This window comes from Psilocybe cubensis, chromosome 5 (genome assembly GCF_017499595.1).
Source record: "Psilocybe cubensis strain MGC-MH-2018 chromosome 5, whole genome shotgun sequence".
NCBI classification, from domain to species: Eukaryota; Fungi; Basidiomycota; class Agaricomycetes; order Agaricales; family Agrocybaceae; genus Psilocybe; species Psilocybe cubensis.
In genome coordinates, this window is record NC_063003.1 from 3,309,611 (window position 1) to 3,333,731 (window position 24,121).

Below are 24,121 nucleotides of genomic sequence, written 5' to 3' on the forward strand. Positions count from 1 at the left end.
CTTGCCTGACTTCAAAACATTGTGATCGCCTCTTTATCAAACACCGTTATACTCTGCCCTACGTGTATTAATGGCACGCCAACGCGCTTCAAAAGCAATCAAAACTGTAAACCGTGAGATGTATCTCAGACGGAGACATGCTTACTATGAGGCGTACGTAGGTCTCTGTCAACGCAATCAACCTACGCAAACTTAACTACACGCAAACTTAACTTTCTTAGCAACTGCAAACGCGAGCAACGGAAATCGCAAGAGCGTTATCAACGGTACGTCCAACGTGCGCATACTATGTTACAACCTAACCTCATTCATGACCATCAGTCGCAAGAGTCTGCCTGACAACGAGCTTGCTTTGAGCAGACAGAAGCATCGTGAGGCCCAGGCTAGATATCGTGAACGAAACCGTTTCACGTTGAAGGTTAAGGCCAAAATTTACTACAGGTATGTTTTATTTTATTGTCAAAGTCATTAGTATACAAACTATCTACGTAGGAAAAAACAAAACCCTCCAAACGAAGAAGAGGAGGACCCGGATGAGGAGGAAGAATGGATACGCCTGAGCGCGCTGGCTCATGGCATTACTGAGGAGGAATGGATCAGTTTGCATGGACGCAACTCTTACCGAGGTGGTTCGCCTGTTCACTGATTTGGTTCAGTAAAATTTCATTTTACATTTTTATCAATATCTGAATGTTTTTCACGTGCATTGAGCAACAATCACACCCCAAAGAGCCAGCCAATCTCATATGAAATTGAAATAAAAAAAGCTTAGTAAAGTACCAGTGTAAACTAAGTTGTGAGATACGTCCCCTACAGCATACCCTTTGCAAAATACACCTTTGCCTTACATCATATCTTCATCGTCATCGTCCTGGGGCATTTCTGGTGTTTCTTCAGAGCCAGGAGGAGCAGAAGTACCTGAGTCGGCTGATGCCATGAGAGAAGATAAGGACGGGTGGGAAGCTCCATGATTGAAGAAATCCGCATCACATGTGAATAACACAGATTGTTCAAGGGTCTGAGAGTTACCGATAGTCGCAGAGTCCTGAGAAGATCCAACCAATGATTGACGCTGACGTCGTGCTGCTGCAGCTGCAGACAAAATCCGTTGCTGGTGTTGAGTGAGACGCTGAGAATCTGCATCCTGAGAGGCTGAGGACAGGTCATTCCATGACGCAGAGCTACCTTCCCCCTGACGTGATACCAAGGGTAGGTTGGGCCAAGGAGGAGAGTCAGGGTTACCTCTCCACCGGGTACGATTGTTTGCCGAGTTTGTAGAAGCCCGCGAAGACCTGGAACCCGTGGCAGAGCTGGAACCTGCAGCTGATTCAGAGTTTCCAGTAATGGTGGCAGGGGGCAAATCAGAATAAGAGGGTGGGGGGGCGCTAGATGGGGAGTTGCGGTCAGGAGACGCTCGTGAATGCCATATGTAGTTCTCAGGATCCTGTGGGTCGCAATACCAATTGCTGCCGTTCATTTTGATTAGCTTCTCCTTTGGAACTCGAAATCCGGTAGACGAAGCAGGCCGCTTGTTTTTTCCCTTGGAGTTTGAAGTCTGCGATACAGAAGCAGGAGCTTTGCCCTTGGACTTCGAAGGCGCGGTAGACACAGATGATGTCTTGGAGTTGGACAGTGGGGTAGAAGACGACAGCGACGGCACATTATCTGCAAGTCGGGCCAGACGAACAGCACGGCGGGTCAGAGCATCGCCCATGCCAACAGGAATTGGGTTGAACTCACTCCCATATCGGGCATTAGGATCTTCAGGCGCCCGTACGGGTGCAATAGCTGGTGCGGCGGTTCGACGTACAGCCGTGGGATCACGAGACGTTGATAGTGCTTGGCGCGCAGTAATAGGAGGTGGCGGCACTGGGACAGACACATGTGCAGGAGGAGGTGGAGCTGGGGACGAGCCAGAGGAAAGACCGGTCGACGTGGATGGCGAAGGGGGAACGATGTATACATCCCCTGCAAGGTATCTCTCCGTGTAATAGGCAACGGCTTCACTCCACGAAAAAAATTGGCGGATAGCGTATCCGGGAACATGAAGCAAGAGATTCATATCTATTTGACTAGAAGATCACATCAGTAGGTTATTTTTTTTTATAAAATTCAACAGCTGCTTACTCTGCACGGTCAAACAGCCCAACAATGTATCCGATAGTCACCACCAGAATTGTGATCGCTGGTTGAAGCAGCTCCGATGGACGTGGGGCGCGAGACGAAGAGAAATTGACACCAAAAAACGGCAACGCACCGGCGTTGCTGTTATCACGAGGGACCGAAACCAGGGAGGAAGCCGCGCGGGCAGAAGGAGGCGCAGGCTGTGCCGGTGGTGCTGCAGCTGCACTGGGGGCCGTTGCAGAGGGGTGTATTGCAGACTGTGTGGTCGGAGTGGGGGCCGACGACGAAGATGGCGTTGCAGAGGGGTGCGCCGCAGATTGTGTAGTTGGAGTAGAGGCCGACAATGAAGAGGGCGTAGCAGCAGCGGCTGACGCGTTGGGCGGGTCTGAGGTAGGAGGAGGGGAGTCTGACGACATTTTTTGTCGGTCGGAATGCTTCACGAAAATCTGCTTTTAAAGTTTCTGTTAGTGATCAAAAATTAGAAAGATAAAATATATAAAAACATCCGAACTCCAAGCTGGTTTGTCGACGTGCTGACTTGGTTTGACTGTACATAACGTAGTGAACACTAGCGCTCTAGGGTATTATTCAAATTGTAAATGTAAACTTGGCATTCATGCCTAATATGATTTCCGACTCACAACTCCAGTGGTTTGGTTTGATTCAAAGGCATTGCGAATTGCGCTAACAAAATGACCGTGTTAGTAGGCTGTGTTTTCAACCAAAACTTCCTGCCTAGAAGCATAAATTTTGACGTCCAAGTCTCCCTCATTCTACAAACTGTATGTTCTCAAACAAACATAACATGATTTAAATATTTGTATATGTACTCACTAAGAACTTAGATGCCTAACCCTGGAGCTTTTAAAGGCGCTCGCAAAGACTTTTTGATGACTCAGAAAGAAGAGTATGCGAAAGCTGTCGAGGCCAACCATGTCGGAGAGACGCTAATGAACATCAACCGGCGTTTCTTCAAACGATTTCCGTTGACAATGCCTGCGGACTATGAGCCGACGGAGGAATCTCTGCGCGCAGTGGATGATGACGCCCCGGAACCTGATGTGCCAGAGCCAAACCGCGAAACGATGTCGGAAGAGGAGTTCTCCAAGGTTGTGGCAGAGGTCAAAGCCAGAAACTCTCGGCGAGAAGCAATCTCTGGAGTACGTGAGCTTATCTGAACACTGATTTGTACCCTACTTACCGCCTAATTTTCTTTAGCAAATAAAGCAATGGTTTGTCTATCAATATAATAAAGAGCACCATCCCAAGAAGCTCAGCGAGAGCACACTATTGAGCTTACTGCAGAAGCTTGCTGGGAAAGACACATCACGCCCACGCATGAAGTCAGACGTCAACACATGGCGCAAGTCCCAGCGTAATGCCATCGATGATCGATACGAGGCTGAGGTTGCGCGCGCGCTTGCCAGAGGAGAACCAATGAAAAAATCCAACAAGGCCGCAGATCGTGATAGGATTGCGAGGGAAATGTTTGCGGAACTGTCAAAAACTGAGCAAGAAGCGTGGCACAGGAAAAGTGAAGAAGACCATGCTGAAGCAATAGCGGCATATAAAGCTTCGTGGTCGCCGTCAAAGAGCCCTGCAGATAGACAACGGTGCATGCTTTAATTTCATTGCCGGCGCTTATTTTACTAATGACGTACATTGCGGCTTTAGAGCAATCAACAGTCTGGTTAAAGTCATGGAACCGATTTTGGACATTGCAAGCGAGACAACTGGCTGGAAGTTAATGCTAGTTGCAGGAGGTCCAGAGCCTGCAAAAGGTGGCGATTTAAGTGTGATAACGTGAGTTGGCAGCTAGTTTTTTTTGTAGACTGTAAACATTGATATAGGAATCAGGATGCATTCCGGCGAGACCCCCGGTGACATAAAAATGAATCTCGGTCAGACCGAACGTCATAAGTTTAAAAACTATATGATTCCGTTGTTTGGTACCTTTTTACACAAGTGTTACAGTACGTGTCTATTCTTCCTCTTTTTATTATGTTTTATTGATACTGGATCAGCTCCGGAAGAATGCAGGTCTCGCGCGCTCCCAAAGGATGATATGGATGGGTTGGTACCTGCCGCTGCTTTGCTTCAGAATGAAAATGAAAGCACGTCAGTACACGGTATAGCTTTCAGAGTACCGCCAACCGGAGTCTCGGCAGAAACAGAAAATCTAAGGGCGCCAGAGGTTCTTCCAGAACATGAGTCTGCAAGCACAAGCACAAGAATCAATGACAATACACGTCAAGATGATGCCGAAAATCCATTTCCTTTCGATCCTCTGCCAGAATCTCCTCAGGCGTCTCCGTGCGTGTCGCGCGCCGTCTCTCCCGTTTTCATCAGGTCTCCGGCTCGCATTCCCACTGCATCAAGCTCCGTATCAGTGCTGGATGTTCTGGATGTTATTCGCAATGCCGAGCAACCGTCGAATCAAGCGGGACCAATAGTAATCATGCAGACGGTGCCTGTTACTACCTCCGCTGCTGCGCCGCCTGCCACCATACCTCATGCACAATCTCCCTCTCCCTCAGTTGCCCCGACTTCCTTGCAAAGCGGTGCCCCTTTGCAGGTAGCGCCTGCAGAAAATTCTATTGATACGTCTGAGCCCTCGACCACGTCACCTAACAATCCACCAGTGGCCAAGAAATCTGGGAAGAAGAAGGCCAAGGGTGCCAAGAAGTCAACGACGTCTGCTCCACCTGTGGAACGGCCGAAGCGCAAGGCTCAACCCCAACCGTCAACAACTCCAGCGCCTCCAAAAAAGCGAGTTAAACCATCGTAAGTCATACTTCAAGTCCACTGCTGGGATGTTACTCACAATGTAATTAGGTGGCACTACGAAGATGAGCAAGAGAACCCTATTGATAAATATGGACGTCGTATTGACGCCCAGGGCAAGGTGATTCCAGACGTGACTGATTCTGCGGCGAGTTTAGGAAATGAGACGGCGGGTGTGGCAAGCGCAAGTAGTACTTAGTACGATGGACATTAGGCTTGCTTGTAGGTTTTTTTGTATTGCCATGCCTAAAATGCATTTATCTTCATAGTCTGGAGTGCACCATTCTGTTACAATAAGAGATAGAATTAATGACTTAAAGCAACACAATAATTAATGTCTTGTTTTAAAAAATCTCTACTAAACATATCCATGTATCTGTGTACATTACAGCTACGACAACTACTGAAGAACATTGTAACCAACCTACTGTGTTGCACTGCAAAGTTGAAATGCATACCCGGTTTTCTGAGGCCGGATACCGAGAGCCTGGAGGAGCCTGGGCATGTGGTGTGATAGGCGAGAGCCGCAAGCCAAATGGAACCATCCATCGCGTCTAAAAATACGCCTGCATCAGAGGCAGTGCCAGGCCCAGACCCGCAAGGGTGAGGGTGGGCAGGGGTGGGCCGAGATTGCGTCTAAAAATATACTTGCATCACTGATGAGTGATCATCAGGAGGCTGTGCGCGGTCCAGACCAGCAAGGGCGGTGTGGCACACGGCTACTGCACCCGCGAACATCCCAATCGGGAAGGCGCGCATTTAATTCCCCCGCGTCATCCAAACCCACCCCGACCAATCCATCCCGCCACCACCCCCGAACCCTGCGCAAACAGCGCCGCCGCATTCTAGGCGCTGCTGGCTACCGACCCGTATTTTTTTCAGCCCAAACGGCGCCCCCAACGACGAGCAACGCTATTCCGAACGGCCGGCATGCGTATTGACGCATTGTTTGGTGCAGCTGCCCAGCACGTGCTCAGACGCGGCAAATGCATCAAATGTGGCAACTGGAAACTGCCAGGCTAGATATATACACAGGCGGCCGCTGGACACATTTTTGGATGTGTTTGGCCGATGTATGTCAGACACAAATAAACATGTGTCTGCCACCTCCATCCGATATCAGTGGGTGACACAACAGGCCGAAATTCATGTGGCTGCCACATAAGTGCCAAGCACCGTTTGTGTCAGCCACATTCTAGCAAATACATATTTTTTTGTAGGCTTTTCATATGTATTCACAGTATAATATCATTGTGAAATTTTATTTTTAGTCTTTCATACAAGATTAGGTTATAATAAAACACCATATATTGAGCATGAAGCTGAAGCTAAATAACTACTAATCTAATGTCTATCCTATAAAGTACTCACTGGGTTATTGCATCCACAAATACCCATTCCACAGAGCCAAACTATGGTGTCGACGATGGCGATCGATTCCGGCTATGGCGTTGACAATGTTGTGTTGCGCATCCAACTATCACCCATTCTCCAGAGCCAAACTATGGTGTTGACGATGGCTATCGATTCCGGCAATGGTGTTCTTGGACCTTGTCAAACTTCAAAGCACATATTCTTGAACCTGTGGTGTTAAAATAAGTAATTTTTGCCATGGATAGCTGTCTAAAAATACTCAGCAATAAGCAGGTTCTTGCACCAGTGCGCGATCTACAAATCAAATGTCAGTCACCAAAAAAAAACTATGCCCAACCATGCCGCTCAACGCGTTCCCACATATTGGGAATCTGGATCTTTCCAGTGCATGGCTTTTAGTACATGAAAGGGCTGGATCTCTTAACAATGCACGGCGGAAAACACGGTGCCGCTGTGCGAGATCATGGAGGAAAAGATGAAAGCGATAACTCGTTGCTGTTGATCAAATGATCACCGGTGCCAAACACTAGCAAACTGAATATTAGGGGCTACATGTTCTCAACATCAACTTCAGATTTAGTTGTGTTTACACATACATTTCCGCATAATTAATAACTATATTGTAGTGGAGTCTAGTGGCTAAAAAGGTCTACCTGTTGAAGGACCACTAAATAATTGAGCAATTGCATTACCAAAATTTAAATGAGGTTCAGGCAGCCTCGAAGAAGAATTGGAAGGAAAGGACTGTATAGTGGTGGGTTGTGGGTCGGATGTGACATCGCTAGGGCTGGTAAAAGAGCGCTCGGAAGGGTGGCTTGAGAAATCTAAGCCTTTATTGGTCCTGAGAGAGTCCATCTCCAGACATTCAGCAATAAATCTATTCACAAGCTTAGCATAACTCATTGAGAATACAAGAGAAAACTCGGACTGTTTCAACTCAGCTGTATTATCTCCCAGCTCATCGTCAAGCCTCTTGAGCCATTGATCAACTTTGGACCAATAGTCTTCGCCATCAGCCACCCGACCGCGAGTTTTCCCAGCGGGAATGTTTGTTTTTTGCAATTTACGTTTTTTGGTAGCAGAATGACCCGAATCGCTAGAGTTGTCGGTGCTTGGTGTTCCAAAATCCTGGTCATTGTTCTCCTCTTCTGAGTTGTTGTCATCCTTCTCAAGTTCAAAGGCCGAAAACGTAGATGAATGGTCCCAGAAAAACCGCCGCTTTACATTGCCACGTTAGTGAAACTTTTTGAATCAGAAATATTGAAGACACACCAATAACACATGTTTTGAGAGGTAAGCTGTGTTGGAATTTGCACCAGACTCTGACGTAGGCAGACGATATTTCACAATGAGGCCCGCCGCAAATTCTTGCACAGAAGTAAACTTTGGGCCTGGAGTTATGCTTTGTATGATCTTTAATTTCACACATCAGTACACGGCATATGGTAAACCGGACAACCACACACCTCTTTTTGAAGCGTGTTTCTCTGAATCGTACAAACGGTTTGTATATGCGCCATCCATTTGGCCTCACGTCCCAGCCGATTCAGGATGTTGTCAAGGTAATTGTCTGCGGGCTTTTTTTTCATCTTTGCCTGCAAATGCATTTGTTTTAGACCGCCAATTAAAGTGAAAAGAACGCACCTCAACATCGATGTGAAGCGTCTTAAAGGACTGTCTAGAGGGCTTTAGAAGCTCTTTGATACAGTGAAGTGAGTTATGGTTGTGTGTGTGCGAAGCTTGCAGACTCCGTCTGCAATGTCCAAGGTTGTAGATAATGTCTGAATGGTGTAGCAAGATGCAAGTTGGAGTTTTAATTGAGAGAAAATCGAAACAGATCGATCCTTGCCGAGTGCGATTCACTCCGAGACAAGGTGGACGAAATGTGAGGGAAAAAAAAAAATAGCTCTGTATTCCACTAAAGTCTCGTCTCCCACTACCTAAGTTAATATATAGTAATTTGTTATCTTCGCCAAGCTGTTACTGCTGCGTGCTGAGCCAGACACCACCTCCTCCGTGACACTCGTTTCCCTGTTCGTTGCGCCTGTGGGCGCTTTGACAGGGGCTCATCAATGCTTGGCGGTCGTGGTTATTTCCTTATTCGACCCCCCTTGGCGAGTGTGGCGCACGCACTCGTATGCTGTAGTTTGAAAAGACTTATCTTGCATTTTGTCCCTTATCTTCCCCTGTGTGTGATAAGGTCATCGGTGCAGCGCTCCTGTATCACGTCGGAAGTCGCATCCGTCGGCACAGCTATGGGCTTTTGCTCTGTCTCGTGACGCCAGGCTTTTGCTATCGCGCGCGCTTTTGATCGCAGACGGTAGTGGGTTCCCACACCTCCCCGGTACTATAAATGTTGACCTCTGTGTCAACCTGGAAATGCCCATCCAAACACTCAATTCGGACTTCAGCACCACTTTCATCATGCTTAGAGTTTTCACCGAAAACAGTATCCACCGAATCAACCTCTTTGCTACCGAACACTGGCACCGAGACACGAGCTTTACGGTTGCCGCCGGCATGCGCGTCATTACGGAGGGCAGCCATGGACCGCGAGGCGACTTCTTTAATTTTATCCACTTTCTTGATGCCGTGGTAAGCCTAACCATTCTGCAAATGTTTCCACGTATATTAACCTATGGTGTGACAGCGCGGCATGGCGAGCAGCCGCCACGCGATGCGGGAGCTTGACTTGATAGTCAGTGTCTTTGACCGTGACCTCGTCACGTTCCAGAGTGCATTGGAACGAGGATCTGCGGACCGTGTTCCCCAGTGTGCTCAACGCGATGCCATTGCAGCAGTCTACACCATTATGAACGGGGAGCAACGCGAGCGGTTTGATATAACCTCGTGGTATATTGAGCAGATCGAGAAGGCTATTTATGGGGAGGACGATTCCATTTACGTTTCCTCTGACAGTGGAACCGATGACATGCCACTTTTGGAAGGCGAGAACGAGGCCAGGGATGAAGGCGAGCCGGAACAGGATGTCACAGAGGTGATTCCAGACAGTGGTTTGCAGTGGGGCATTAGGAGCGGGCGCCGGGTGTAATAAATAGTTATTTGTTGCTTGTTTTTTGTTTATTTGACAGTTTTTTAATCGGTCGATTCTAAGTGACAGTCCTTGAGAGAAAAGAAATTTTTATAGATTAGTAGGGTTGGCTGCAAGGTTGGGACGGTGTCAAAATTCGACGTCCAATACATTTCCGCTGTCGTGAGTATTCTCTTCAACGTTGGCGAGGTCATCGTCAACCATGGATGTAACAGGAACCGACGCTAGGGTCCGTGGGAAATAAGGAATCAGCCTGAACGCTGCAAAGCGCAAGCGGGATATGGCTCCATCTAGCTCGCTGAGAATATATGAGCCTCCTTGTGTTCGTTTCACTACCAGCATTGGTCCGACATATCGAGGTTTTGTCTTGTTTTGTAGGCCCTTGTCGAAACGTGAATTTCTGATAAGCACTAGACTTCCTGGTTTAAGGTCAAAATCGGTCCTGTTTTCCATGTGTTTCTTCTCTAGCTGTTGCACTGCTGCCCAACGCGACTTGAATACCTGTTCCTTGACACGTTGTAAGTCTGCTGGCCGCTTTTGAAGCATTCTAGCTCGATGTGCGATAAGGTCTGTTGTCGATACCAAGGACTCCAAAGGCGGTGCTAAATAGGTTGCTTCAGCGAGATCAAAAGGGAATAAAGGCTCGACGCCGTGTGCGAGGTAGTAGGGTGAATAACCCGTCGACTTTTGTATGGTAACTCTCTCCGCCCAGAACACCGAACTCACCACATCCAGCCACCTTGACTCGTCCCCACCGCAGGCTTTTATTATTGCTTCTCGTACATCATAATGCCTACGTTCAACCGGGCCTTGTGCACGAGAGTTATAAGGAGATATTCGGATGTGGTGAATATGATATCGTTCTGCAAGATGTTTGGCAGCAAGCAGGTACTGGGGGGCATTGTCTGTCACAATCACTTCTATTGCACCCCACCGTGTCAGGATCTGAAGCAGGAAAGCGGCTATTTCCGTATAGTCGTCGGTTCGAGTGGCCACCCATTCGGGGTATGATATTAACGAGCAACGGGCGTGTATTATGTAGCGGAATCCGCGCACTTTTGGCATGAGCATAGTGTCAACATAAACCTTTCTGAAAAGCCCTGCCGGCATTGGCACTGTCGCTGGTATCGAAACTTTCATGGTATTTCGGGTCTGGCATTCATGACACGTCTTTATGAACCATTTGACGTCCAATTCCAGATCTGGCCACCAGAATCGTTCGAGAAGTCGCATCCGCACTGTATAGATCCCTTTATGACCTAAATCATCGTGTGCTTGTTTGAGAAGTTTGTAGCGTAGCTCGGGCGAAATGACAAGTTTGTGTCTGCCATGCCTGTCCTTCCTCCACAGCTGCTTGTCCAAGATGAAGTAGTTTGATACCAGACGAAGAAATTTGGTATATTCTGCATCAGACATGTTGTCTGGTCGCTTGGGTGCTTCTAGAAACATACGAATGGCTTCGAGGTCCCGATCGCGCGCTTCGCTTTTGCTGTTACGAGGAATAGCCACATTGACATGTATTGCTGCTACAAGAGCAGATGCATCCACTCGCAATGCTTTGTTGTTACTGGTGACTTGAGCCGCACGCACAGCCTGGTGGTTCAAGCACTCTATTGCAAAGGAATATGCATTATCTATCCAGTCGTCATGATCTTCTGCTTCGTCTGGATCGTTGTCTGCTTTGGGTCGCCTCGATAGTCCGTCCGCAGACGCATGGTCTTTGGCAGGGACGTGCCGAAGTTTGAAGTCAAATAGGAGGATACCCGCGATCCACCGGTTTATGGTTGCGCTCGGTTGGATATCTGGATTGTTGATCATACCTTTTATGTATTTTGCATCGACCTCCACCACTAAGTTGTGCACGCCGACTATGAACACCCGGTACGCTTTGAGTGCCCGGAAGAGGCCATAGAGCTCAATTTTTGCTTGTGAATATCGCTGCTCGCGTTCGTTCCATGTTATGGAGCCAAATCTGCACAGGTATCTTCTCCCATCGTCACCCAGCTGTGATAGAATAAATCCTACCGCGATGCACGACGAGTCTACTGCGAGTATAACCTCATTTCCAGATGTGTAGTCGATTGCCCTGATAGCCGGACACGTTCTGGCCAGTATCTTCATCTTCTCCAGTGATGCAAACTGAGTCTCCCCAAACTCGAAGTCCATGTCCTTTCGGGTGAGCTGTACAAGCGGTTTGGCATGAATAGCAAAATCCTTGATGAACATTCGTATGGTCCCTAGTGTACCCAGGAAGCCACGGACGTCCGTAAGGTTTCGTGGAATTGGCCAATCTGTTATTTTCTGAACCCGTGATTCGTCTGGCACGCGACCATTATACGTGCACTTATGTCCAACAACAATGGCGCTTTCGACACACAGGAATGACTTCGCCGCTGAGAACGTACCCCCTGCGTGTTTGATTCGTTGGATCACCCGATTTACATTCTGGAGATGCTCCCATACAAAGCGCCTAATCCCTGGGTTTTCTCTGATCGTTTCAAAGGATCCCTCTTCCAGTTCATATCGCGTTGCCGGCCCTTTCACTGGAATATCGTCCACAAAGGGCATTGTTATATGGGGAATCTCATCTTGTAGTAGAAATGTTGTGTCGCCGTGTTGGATTTGCATCGAGTTCGTGTACCCCATTGGAATAGATGTCAATCGGAAGGTGCCTAAAGGCGTCTGGAATGTTGTCAAATCGCGTGATTCGACTGCCAGAGACCGTTGATCGAACCCTACAAACAGATCAAACACTGCATAGCAGCCTCGTCCGCCAAAGGCTTCAGCATACTGTTCTACCATGGGCGGAAGTGCGCTATCCTTAATTGAGACCGCATTTAATGGTTGTAAGTCGTGCACAATTCGTAGAGATTTCCCATCTTTCTTGAGTACACAAAACCAACGCGACCGGTACGATGAATTTGACGGTTCATATATCCCCGACGATATTTTGTTTTTGATGACCTCTACCACTTGATGGAAGATTCCTGGAGGAATGGGGATGTTACGCAGAACCCATGGGACATGTTCAATGGTGGGTATCACCACTGGGTCGAAATACTCGTCACTAAACTTTCCTTTCTCGGATTCATCCCATGCGAACGCGGTTTCGTGTAACAGTATTATGTGGTGCACCAATTTCTCTTCCTCTGGCCAGAGGAATCCGTCTGGGTTAACTTTCATGGCTTCTTTTCTTTGTAGTGTGTATCGTTGTCCTGGTGTAAATTCGGGCGGTCTGGTCGGAAGAGCAGGCAGATCTGCAAGCGGGTCTGACGGAATGCGTCGTACGATGCGAAACTTTTCGGGTAGCGTTGTTGCGACGGGTTTAATTCGATTGGCGACTTTTTTATATGCGAGCGATGCGTTTTGATTTCGGTTATCAGACGTGTAATAGCGAGAAAAGGAATTGGATTGAGAAATAGAAACATTTGACGTATTTATGATGTGAAGACTCTGGTCTCCTCGATTTATATTCGATTCATCGACCCCTAAAAATCCACACTGACTGTGGCGGCTGTTGTGCTGCTTCGGTCCCGTTTGCGAGTTGGAACTGTTATTTCCGCTCCAGAGTTAGGATCAATCATAGTTACTTCAGATGACCCATCCTCAAAGTGCCTAGTGACCAGACGCGTGAGGCACATGAAAGGCAGTCCTACCAAGAGTTCATATGGTGCGTCTTGAACCACTTGCACCTGCACATAGAAGTCATATCCTCCAATGGATATCTTCAGGTTTTGTATGAGTCCGAGTGTCTTGTCCTTGCTTGCATTGGCTGACTCCATAACCATCACATGGTCGGACCTGATTGGAACTGCCAGCTTCTCCCAGATGTCCTTCCTGATTCCAACAATTTGGGACCCTTCATCCATGATCCCTTCGACCTTCATGTCCCCAATGGTAAAGTCTAGACATCTCAACTCTTGTACATGGTCTGCCACTACCATCCCTTCTTTGTTGGGCAAGAGCGAAGCAAGGTAAGCCGAGTATTCTTCACTCTGAGGCATTCCTACTACCATGCTAGACCCTGTCTGCTCGGTAGGGATGCGTCTGGCCGTAATCAGGTCCTTGAACTGTCTCCTAACCTCTGGTGCCACTGCCAGCAGTTCCCTGTTGGACAGTGTCACTGTGGCGTCTAGTGCTGTATCCAGTACTTTCTTCACGATTTTTACCTCTTCTATGGGTGTAGAGTACCTGAACTGTGTACTGTTGGCCGAGTGCGATGCAGGTATGGTTGGAACGGCCGGTGCGAGTGTCTTGGTCGGGTCGTGGGAAATCGTATCTGCCGCCTTGGTTTTGCTTCTCGTTGCTGGTCCCCCGGTTCCCTTGGTTCCGAAGTACTTCTTTCTGGTATCGTCAATTTTCTTTTGTGTGGATGCCACAAGCGATTCCATGATTTGTAAGTCCTCAATTTCGCGTTCGGTAGGTGGTGCAACCTCGTTGTGCGCAAAGTCCATCGCGGCGGCGAAAGCCGACGTCGTGGGAATCTCCCATTTGAACTCCGAACCTGCACTCACCATGTTTGATGATACGGTTGGCGAGTTAGCAGATTTGCTTTTATGCCAGTTATCAACACGCTCCATGATATTCCTTCCCGGTGCGGTTCGAGGGGTGACACGTGTCCCATCTGGTAACACCAAGAAATTTTCGCTATTGCGCACACAGAGCCCCTTTTTGATATATTCCGCCGCTTTGGCACAACTATGTTGATAATGTGATGGATCAGAGCAGAAGGAACAGTCGTTGTTGCGAGGTCTAGGTGCTCCTTGAGTTTGCAACGTCGGGTACCCTTGATTCTGGGCGTTTTGGTACACGTTTGATGGAGCATGTTGTAAGTTCATCTGTTTTATGAGTTCCAGTGCCAGGGCACTCATGTTGAAGTTGCTCGTTTGTTGCAGTGCTGGAGCAATACTAGATATATCAAAATGCTCGCGCTTGACTGAGGGAGACGCTTCGAGTGCTGGCGCCACAATTTCGGTGTCGTCGTGGTTGCAGGATAATATGAATAGTGCTGCCTCGCATATTTGGTTTAGCGTGTAAGGGTCGTCACTGTGATGCTTCGGGTTTTCAGCCCTTAGCTGGGCTCGGACCTGTACTCTGAAGGCATAGTCTAGACCTCTCATGAACAGGTTACTTATTTCACGATCGTTCAACTTGTTTTTCGATTTAAGGAACCGTGAAATTTTCGAAAATGCGCGGTAATATGTTCCAAATTGTTCCGAGTTTGTGATTTGTCCGGCAGCTTGTTTTTCAGTGAGCATTTCCAGATTTGCAACTGAGTATTTCCTGTCTCCTGTCGATCCGGGATACTGTGCAAGCAGCTCGCGTTTGAAAGCAATCCAGTCATCACCTGACGAGGTATCTAAACCGCTCCATAGCTCGTGTTCGTCGCTTCCTGGGGCATAACGAATCGTCCAATCGATGGTCTGCTTGGGGGTAAGCTCACAGCTCGTTGCTAGCTGTTCAATGTCGTCTAGAAACATAGGAAGTGACCCCGCAGTTCCATCGAACTTGGGAGCGGAGCTATGGTTCTTGCTAGGCATGTTTGGTGGCGCCATCTTGGTTGCAATTCCCCAATTTACTGGAACAAATGTGGGTCGGGTCGGGGACGACTGTGCAGAGGCGTTCGATGAATCCGATGACGAATCGGTTTCAGATAAAGGCTGGCGGTAGTGAAAATAATGGGGAAAATATGTAGGTGTTGGACGCGTTTCCGTGGCGTCTTGGGTGTTCTCGAGTCCCTCCTTGTTTGGGGCACTCGAGAATCAAGGATAGGGTGGTTTACAACCTTTAGAACCCCTCGCGGTGGGCTCCAGTTGAAGTGAGTTATGGTTGTGTGTGTGCGAAGCTTGCAGACTCCGTCTGCAATGTCCAAGGTTGTAGATAATGTCTGAATGGTGTAGCAAGATGCAAGTTGGAGTTTTAATTGAGAGAAAATCGAAACAGATCGATCCTTGCCGAGTGCGATTCACTCCGAGACAAGGTGGACGAAATGTGAGGGAAAAAAAAAAATAGCTCTGTATTCCACTAAAGTCTCGTCTCCCACTACCTAAGTTAATATATAGTAATTTGTTATCTTCGCCAAGCTGTTACTGCTGCGTGCTGAGCCAGACACCACCTCCTCCGTGACACTCGTTTCCCTGTTCGTTGCGCCTGTGGGCACTTTGACAGGGGCTCATCAATGCTTGGCGGTCGTGGTTATTTCCTTATTCGACCCCCCTTGGCGAGTGTGGCGCACGCACTCGTATGCTGTAGTTTGAAAAGACTTATCTTGCATTTTGTCCCTTATCTTCCCCTGTGTGTGATAAGGTCATCGGTGCAGCGCTCCTGTATCACGTCGGAAGTCGCATCCGTCGGCACAGCTATGGGCTTTTGCTCTGTCTCGTGACGCCAGGCTTTTGCTATCGCGCGCGCTTTTGATCGCAGACGGTAGTGGGTTCCCACAACAGGTTGATTTAATGGCCATCTAAAAGCTGGCTCAGACCACCATGTTCATAAAGGCAAACAATGACTCACCTTTTGTGCGTTTGATAACACAAAGTTCTCATCTTTTTGCAGCTCATAATCAGCCAAAAAACTGCTCAGCTGCCCGAGTCCTTGTAGATGTGTTTGCGTGGCAGTCAGTGCTTTATGCAGACGAACTTCGGCCCCAAACTGGCAGGCCAACATCATGATTCGACTTATCACTTCGGTGTAAGGAGGTTGCTCTTCAGGCATGGCTGTACAGATCTGCGGGTTTACGAGTTAGAAGCAGTTTGATGTAGGCGTTATGTAAAAAACAAGTTTACCTGATAAAGAAAAGTGAGATCTGCACTGTGGTCGCTTGTGAGGTTGAATCGGTGAACCAGGTTGTCAATAAACAGCTGTGTACCAGTTGGGCGGTCCACGTCACGAGAAACAGGCTGTGATGCAAAAGCTGGGTCAATCGAAGAATGAGACATTGTGGATTCAGAATCAAGCAAACGTCTCTTACCTTGCTTTTATACCCCAAGTTTGATTTGCCATGTTTGCCACAACAAACGAATCGCATCGCGTTCGAGGTCAATCAACAATTTGCGTCGTGTCACGTCGACAACAACAAACCTACGCGTCACATAAAAAGGAGGCGTCAAAGTTATTCCAAAGGTTTGCTCACCTTTTGTCTCACTCTCTCACTCCCTTAACCATCAGTCTGATATTTGTGTGGTTTCGTTATCTTGAACCGCTCAACATGTCTACCAACACTCTTGACAATTGTCTACCATCCCGCCTGCTGTCGCCTAAGACTCCATCGCCAAAAAAAAGTTTCAGGAAGCACAACCAAGATGAAGACGATGAGGCACCTAAAAAGTACCTGTCAACTCTGAATGCAGGTCAGTAAACAAACCTTGTTAAACCTCAGCATAACCTACCCTGACCTCCCACCTGTAGGGCTTGACGTTACTGATGGTCTGCCCAACTACAGTTTTTATGGCCTTGGTAAATAGAATCTTATCACGAACGCACTTGAACTTACACCATCCAAACTCAACTAGGTGATACTCCTGGATCAACGTGCCAAAGCGATCTCGAAGACCAGCCGGTTGTATCCAAAATGCCTGAAAAGAATGGTGCATTTCATAAGTTGACAGTATTGCTGTGAAAGGTTGAGACCACTCACATCCACTTTATTAGACCATTCCTCCGAGGTTCCCCGCAACAAAACCACAATCGGCTTGAACAGGGCCTATCCACGTTCCCGACGCGATCTGGAGGCAGAGATTACTGTTCGGCGTGAAATAGCCATCGAGGCAACAAGAGAAGCTGCGGCCTATAAGGATCAGCTTCGAACGGCATGGTTGGACCTTGCCGCAGCACGCCAGGAGGCCCAGTCAACTAAAAAGGCGGTGAAAAACTTGGTTAGGTCTGTGAAGAATTCCAAACGACGCTCTGCATACCTGACGTTGGTGGTGGAGGGTCTAGAAGAGCAGTTGAGGACATATGTCAGACAGGAACACAACACAGCAATTATGCTGGTGGAAGAGAGGCATTGGAGCCAACAGCTAAAAGCAGCGTTGACGTCCCATGGCATTAACGTACCGGTTTACATTCCTCCTCAGCCTTTGCAGTCTGACAATCCCATCGCTATTGTTTAGACGGTTTGTGAGATAGAATCTGCAGCACTTTCAATACTATATTGTCAATTTGGCCTTACAAAAGGGATGCATGAAATATAACGCACCTGGGTAGTATTCCTGAGACCTGCATTACTCTGCGGTGTTTGTGTTTGTAGCGGACTGACGTATTACCAGGTGTTCTGAGGTCAAAGCAGTTGAAGTGTGTCGCAGGTGCGACGCGTCCACCTACGTCACCTGACCCCTATCACCTGACCCCTGATCTGTTTAATGAGGTTCAACATTCCCCTCATTCGCGTTCGTATAAATACCCGTCCCACCGGTAAGCAAACGTTTGTATATCAGAAACGCGACAGGGCCCAGCTCTCGCGTTGGTTAGAGGCTTGCCAGGCGAGGGATCACCCCTGGGCCAGGTCTGTCAAACTGCCAGCCAACGCAGGAGCTAGGGCGTGTCGTGATTGCAAGAACCCTGCTCACCGTCGGTTTTTGCATGCATAGATGTCGGCCTGCCAATGGGCGCGCTATACGGTACGTCCTTGGAAACTTTTCTATGCATATACCGAGTTTTAAATCGGAAATCTGTTCAAGCAGACACGATCTGGGAGGGTGTATGCCCAGTGTCAGCCTGAGGTATGGGAGGATCCGTTGGCTTTTGACTTGATCTCTGCCTGGCGGGCAGCAGATGCAAGGGAGGACACAGACTTGTTAGATCTGGATCAAGGTGAGTCACCATGTTTGCCTACTCGTCATCTGCCCATTCACGTACTTGTCAATAGATGTCTTGATTCCATCGACCGACGATACGTCGATGCCATCCGTTCACGACATCTGGACGCCGTCGATCCACGATGCGTCGAAGAATTGGTCGACGGACGATACCTGGATGCAGTTTACGAACAATACGTCGACGCCGACGGCGTTGATCCACGACGTGTCGACCCCGTCAACCCGCGAATCGACGACGTCGATCCACGACGTGTCGACCCCGTCAACCCGCGAATCGACGACGTCAGCCCACAACGTGTCGACCCCGTCAACCCGCGAGTCAATGCTGTCAGTCCATAATGCGTCAACCCCGTCAACCCACGAATCGACGACGTCAGCCCACAACGCGTCGACGCCGTCAACCCGCGAATCGACGACGTCAGCCCACAACGCGTCGACCCCGTCAACCCGCGAGTCGATGCTGTCAGCCCACGATGCGTCGACACCATCGGTTGACAATATGTCGACACCGCCGATTGTACCTTCGCAATCGTCGACCAAGCTTTCGCTTTTGTTACCTCAGCGAGACCCATCCGTGCAAACCGCCAGCCTGAAAAGGCCATACGATGGGCTTTCCAACAGTCATCGCAGCCGCAAGTATCAGCGGACGTTACAATACAATAAGCACGGACACGCACCAAAACCCAGTCTTTTAAGCATGCTTCCCAGCTGCCAGCCAGAGGCTCTCAACGTCAAGCTTGACGCTTTGCCTGCCACGCAAGGCGCCTATGGTGCTAAACCAACAAAACCCCACAAAAGTCACCTATATAGCTTGGATGCCATCAAGGCCCTTGGGTTCCGCATTATACCTTGGGATGGATGGTGAGTTACAACTGTTCTGATCTGTTCAGTTTGATGGAGTTAAAGCTAATGCACTATAGCACCCCCGTCCCGTTTGTTTCTGAAGACGGACGTATTTTTATGGTTCTGGCAGGCCGTCCTAAGGACCCTGCATACGAACGTGCCACGGAGGAAGCATTCGATCTACTGAGGGAGGCCGGACACACCACAGCGTTTACACACGAAGACTATTCAGAAAATCGTGGTCATTATCCCGCACTCAACATCGGCGTTACACACAGTGTAGGGACACACTCTCCACTCAACCGCGTCCAGCGCCATCCCAAAATCACTGCCAAGCTCTTGCAGTCGGAAAGCATTCAACGAATGGCCAGTTTTGCCAGCAGTAAGTGACTCCTATGCCTGTTTTGTGAACCTGTTTTTAAACACATCCACAGGTGCATTTGCTACATGGAGCCCTAAAGTGTACAACCACTATAAGTTGTACATGGATAAGATATTCGCCAATGACTCCACGCTAGTCCGACTGTTTCGCCGCAGCATATTTCCGGCGGCCACCTTCAACCTAGGGTCTGTGGTTTGCACCATCCCGCATTTTGATATCAAAAACTGTCCATATGGCTGGTGCGCCATCCAGTCTTTAGGGAAATTCAATGCCAAAAAGGGTGGTCACTTTGTGGTGTGGGGCCTGAAAGTGGCCATTGAGTTCCCTGCAGGATCTACCATCCTTATGCCGTCCGCCGTCCTAGAACATTCAAACACCAGCATTGAACACGGAGAGGAGCGTGCTTCCTTTACTCAGTATGCTTCAGGTGGCCTGTTTAGATGGGTTGATTATGGCTACCGCACCAAGAAGGAGTTAAAACGTACAAACCCCAAGCTTTATCAAGAGCAAATGGAGCTTAGGCCAACACGATGGAAGAGGGGGTTGGGCATGTTGTGCACCTTACAAGATCTTATTTCAAAAGCTGCGTTTGAGGTCTCTGGACAAGTTTGATCTGCTATTCTTCTTGTAGAATTCTAGTAAATAAATACAGTATGGTTTTACTTCTATCGAAAGTCCAATGTTATTTGACCTGGATATACCACAGATGCTTGCCTGCTACGTCGAGGTGAACTAACACCTCCAGAAGATGTTCCTGCTGAAGCATGTTGAGGCAAACTGACACCCCCAGAAGGTGTGGCTGCTAGAGTAGGGGTGCCCAAGGGGCTCTGGGCATGTTGTCTCAAGGCGGCTGTTGGTGTTTTGGTTGGTTTGGAAGTACTTGATTGGGAGGCTTCTCCTGCCTTCCGTTGAACAATGGCTTGAGCCACACTTCTTTGAATTATAGCATCTTCGTTTAACGGGGCAGAGTGGAGGCGAAAACTTTGGAGATGAGCAGCATCGCGCATTTGACACATATTGAGGAGGAGCATATCATCCAATGAGTTTTGATGCAGTATCGTTGCCTTAGTCTGATCAGTTTGTATTCGCTCTTGATAGATGTATTGTAGCCCATTTGCCTGGCATCCATGACGTTGACAGTCATGTTGAGTATTTACGGTGCAAAGAAGGCAACTCCACGGAATGAAGGACCACTCCTGCTGAAGAATCAGACGGGGCATAAAAACTGGCTGCAGTTGTCCAGCAGGCAATATGTGTGACGGCGGTTGGTGTAAAGCTGTTTGAATAAGAATACCATCGGGCCGGTTTTGAAGATGGTTTGGAGAGCCAACCTGCTGCAAGATCTCTCGAACACACCCTATCAGAGGCGGCTGGGATGGATGAATTTGGGCAATGACAAACTGTCCTATGGTGCATAGATCCTCGTTTCTCAGATAGACCTGGGAATTGGTTACATACAGTTGTTGGCTGGCTGCAGTATTGAGCACAATGTTGGGAAGCTTTTGGCCACATAATGTGCGATGAAATGGTTGAGGATCTGTGCCATTAGATTTGCATGAACCTAGGCCATTGCATTAGACCGCTCACTAGTAGTATAGATTTGTAAATATAACTTACCAGCCTTACTGGCAGCAGGTTTCTGCAGTCCCAAATAGCTAGCTGGTGTTGAGTCTGGAGCATCAATAAGGTGAAGACCTCCAGGTCCAGCAGTGCGCCACTCTGAATTAGCCACATTTGTTGGATCCTTTTTCCAAGACTGATAAAGCTCTTGTGGAAGAAAAAAACCACCACTAAGAAGATGGCGAATCCGATTGCCTTGCGCAAAGCCACGGGCAATATCATGTGAAGGTGCTTGGTGATTACTGTGAATGCTTTTTGCACGGATAATAGCATTGAATGACTCAAACGATTCCGTGGCAAACAATATTGCTGGCCCAAACCGACGGACATGTTCTGGAAGATGAAGAATAATGTGAAATTTGGTTTTGTTAAACCACGCGCAGGTCCATGTTGCCGTTTTCAACAAAAAGTATTTGATGTCGGCCTCTAATCTGGGCTAAAACATGATTTAATTTAATAAAACAATTTAAAGAAAGACACAATGAAGACGCACCAGGTACTCATCAATGTTAGAGATTGCTGGCTGCCAAATAACCGGAACTAACGTAGATAGGGACACCCATGCATCATAAACCTCCTGAGAAACCATGTCGTAGATGACAAATGGCGCTACTTGAGCAATAATTCGGAAATCGCGACCAGTTAGTGACCCGGCATAGTTCACTAGTGTGGAGCCATTTAATGTGGGTACACCTAGACCTGCCACACTGAGGCTGTTTAAACGAATAATCAAAGTTTGCTTTTTAGCAGGAGTAACCTGATTTTGAACTAGGTCTCTCCAAAAATATTTAACGAAACCCAGCAATACAACATGCAGAATTTCGACGGGAGTGTCCTGATGAGGATCCAAGCCTGGAATATAGATTTAGCTAGTAAATTAAAGCAAAATATTTCAATCGCACCAAGTTTCCATACGGGACTTTTGATGTCTCCAGGAAGCTTATCGACAGCCGCTTTAAGAGCTTCTTCCTTTGCCTGAGTAGAAACTTTTCCCTTATAAGATTTGAAAAGCTTTTCAATAAAGAAGTCCTGGAAAACATCCTTGATGCCAGTTTCCGTTTTTGCAGCTCTAAGTTTTGATTTTGTGCCAATCATCTTAGCTTGCTCCAAAAAAGAGTCAAGAGTAGCCATAGTCTCTTTCTTGCGACGCGGTTTGCCAATCTTAGAATCAAAGGTGATTAAAATATAAATTGTTATAAAACAACTTTTACGCACCTTTATAAAATCACTAATCCTTCAAAGCATTGACTCCATAGACTCCTTGTACCTCCGCCGTTTGTGAGAAGGCCGTGTGAAGGTATCTTCAGAATCAACATCACTATGGATTGAAAGGGTAGGAGAGTTGGGTCGAGCACAACTGTCATGTGGAAGATTTTTGTGTGGGCATTCTTGACTGTCGACTCCTTTGGCCCAGCAAATCCGGCAAAAATATTTCCCTTGCATTCCAATATGACAAGCAAACTCGCTATGCATAGGGTTGTCACCCAGAAGTGCAAATACAGGTGGAAAAATCATAACGGCCTCTTTGTGTATACAGTCCCATACCCAAATACCATGTTTTTGAGCCAATCTGAAGTTAAAATGATTAGAATATGTGCAGCAAATATAAGATAGTGACAACTTACTGAAGTTGATCAACCACACCATCAAGCATTTCTAGAGGTGGCGCAATATTTGAAGTGCACAGAAAATGGATATTGTATTCTTGTGAACTCTTTTCGCGAGAAAGACCAGCTAGAATAAATAGGTAGCTGTTGTGCTTATTCCACTTCTTGGACTGGTTTCCCGACGTATCGTCACAGTACATCCATAGTGGCAGAGAATAGACTCGGTGTCCCTTTGCTAATACACGCCAACGATTGCCAATAGTAGGATCTGTACGTGTCCATTTCGACAGCCCAGGCCCCGAATTGGATCGCACACCTGTTTACTTATAAGAAATTGAATAAAATATATAAAATATAGTCCATACCAAATATTCGTGAAGGGTGTGACAAGTTATACAACAAGTGATCCTTTGACAACTGAATAAAATTCTTTAGCAATTGGCTTTGCGTGATTTTGATTTCGCGATCTTTGGACACAACCCAACCACTAGGAGTATCTTCCATAAGCCAGGCTTTGGCATAAAATACACCTTCTTGGAGAAACCATCGAATAGGAATGCAGCAACGTCCATCAATCAGCATAGTTGGTTCAAAGATGAAAAAATCATTATTATTGAGCCGTATCATTGGAGTACCATCCTCAGGATTGATTTCACGCAGCCAACCCGAAGCTTGATAGGTTTCGCTAATCGATTTGCCCGTATCTTCAGGATAGAAGTGAAGGAACGGTCGGACTTGAGGATTAGACATTTCCTATTCAGATTGGTTAGAAATCAAAAGTATTCATTTGTAACATATAGATTCATACCTGGGCGAGAATTTGAGACAGAGAATTTACAAAGTATACATTGCCCAGCTTGCCCTTGTACTCCTTCGTCTCAATTCCACACAAATTCTGCAATGCCTTGTTAATGCCTTGCATAGCCTTAACGCTAGGCACATTGTTGACGCCATTGATACGCAGTAGCCAGAGAAATAAATCCAGCTGACGACGTGAAAATAGTGATCGTGGAAGGTGCATCAAAACGTCAAGAGAACAAGTCTGATTTATTGATTGAGCAGAAAATCTAACCAATGGCAGGCAAAGACTCACAATTTTATCAATCCACGGATACCATTTTCGAGCTTCAGCCGGGTCGGTGTGAATACCGCGCATACGTTTTCGGGGCAAAGATTCATTATCAACTTGTTCAGTGTCTGATTAAAAGTTAAGGACTCAAACAATATGCGCTATTTAGATGTTACACACCTGAATTGGCTTGCTCATCGCTACTCTCAGAAAGCGGAGGACTGCCACCACCATCATCAGATCCATCACTCTCGTCATTAGAATTTAGAAAATCCAGAGTAGCTTGACATATTTGGGCAGACGCAAAGTCGATGGGAGATGGATCCGACATAATTTCATCATCGTTGAATAGATTCCAGTCAATCCCGGTGAGTGGAGAGACCGTTGACGAAGTGGTTGAAGAAGGTGCAGCCGAGACCCTAGAAAGGCGAGGGTCATTGGCAGGATACA

The 24,121-nt window shown here is 47.5% G+C and overlaps 8 protein-coding genes across 8 annotated transcripts; 5 read left to right on the top strand and 3 right to left on the bottom strand.

Annotated features, from left to right (window-relative positions):
* Positions 1-70: 70 nt before the first annotated feature.
* On the top strand, positions 71-646 carry JR316_0006485 (uncharacterized protein; the record flags this gene model as incomplete). The annotated part of the gene is made up of 4 exons (XM_047892231.1): positions 71-153; positions 222-266; positions 322-441; positions 493-646. The coding sequence occupies 4 exons, from the start codon at positions 71-73 to the stop codon at positions 644-646; spliced, it is 402 nt and encodes a 133-aa protein (XP_047749580.1).
* Positions 647-2,816: 2,170 nt separating this feature from the next.
* Positions 2,817-5,107, top strand: JR316_0006486 (uncharacterized protein; the record flags this gene model as incomplete). Its single annotated transcript, XM_047892232.1, has 7 exons — positions 2,817-2,906; positions 2,970-3,284; positions 3,343-3,737; positions 3,799-3,927; positions 3,982-4,097; positions 4,149-4,908; positions 4,960-5,107. The coding sequence occupies 7 exons, from the start codon at positions 2,817-2,819 to the stop codon at positions 5,105-5,107; spliced, it is 1,953 nt and encodes a 650-aa protein (XP_047749581.1).
* A 1,814-nt stretch (positions 5,108-6,921) lies between these two features.
* JR316_0006487 (uncharacterized protein) lies at positions 6,922-7,934 on the bottom strand (the record flags this gene model as incomplete). Its single annotated transcript, XM_047892233.1, has 3 exons — positions 6,922-7,500; positions 7,555-7,695; positions 7,749-7,934. 3 exons carry the CDS (start codon positions 7,932-7,934, stop codon positions 6,922-6,924), a joined length of 906 nt encoding a protein of 301 aa, XP_047749582.1.
* Positions 7,935-8,706: 772 nt separating this feature from the next.
* On the top strand, positions 8,707-9,334 carry JR316_0006488 (uncharacterized protein; the record flags this gene model as incomplete). The annotated part of the gene is made up of 2 exons (XM_047892234.1): positions 8,707-8,877; positions 8,933-9,334. 2 exons carry the CDS (start codon positions 8,707-8,709, stop codon positions 9,332-9,334), a joined length of 573 nt encoding a protein of 190 aa, XP_047749583.1.
* A 3,488-nt stretch (positions 9,335-12,822) lies between these two features.
* On the bottom strand, positions 12,823-14,874 carry JR316_0006489 (uncharacterized protein; the record flags this gene model as incomplete). Its single annotated transcript, XM_047892235.1, has 1 exon — positions 12,823-14,874. The coding sequence occupies one exon, from the start codon at positions 14,872-14,874 to the stop codon at positions 12,823-12,825; it is 2,052 nt and encodes a 683-aa protein (XP_047749584.1).
* Positions 14,875-16,541: 1,667 nt separating this feature from the next.
* Positions 16,542-17,445, top strand: JR316_0006490 (uncharacterized protein; the record flags this gene model as incomplete). Its single annotated transcript, XM_047892236.1, has 2 exons — positions 16,542-16,683; positions 16,985-17,445. 2 exons carry the CDS (start codon positions 16,542-16,544, stop codon positions 17,443-17,445), a joined length of 603 nt encoding a protein of 200 aa, XP_047749585.1.
* Positions 17,446-18,232: 787 nt separating this feature from the next.
* On the top strand, positions 18,233-19,987 carry JR316_0006491 (uncharacterized protein; the record flags this gene model as incomplete). The annotated part of the gene is made up of 3 exons (XM_047892237.1): positions 18,233-19,011; positions 19,071-19,375; positions 19,428-19,987. The coding sequence occupies 3 exons, from the start codon at positions 18,233-18,235 to the stop codon at positions 19,985-19,987; spliced, it is 1,644 nt and encodes a 547-aa protein (XP_047749586.1).
* Positions 19,988-20,040: 53 nt separating this feature from the next.
* On the bottom strand, positions 20,041-24,002 carry JR316_0006492 (uncharacterized protein; the record flags this gene model as incomplete). The annotated part of the gene is given in 11 exon segments (XM_047892238.1): positions 20,041-20,936; positions 20,993-21,431; positions 21,489-21,847; positions 21,898-22,156; positions 22,225-22,460; positions 22,480-22,565; positions 22,621-22,918; positions 22,968-23,355; positions 23,411-23,587; positions 23,696-23,799; positions 23,852-24,002. The coding sequence occupies 11 exon segments, from the start codon at positions 24,000-24,002 to the stop codon at positions 20,041-20,043; spliced, it is 3,393 nt and encodes a 1,130-aa protein (XP_047749587.1).
* Positions 24,003-24,121: the final 119 nt, after the last annotated feature.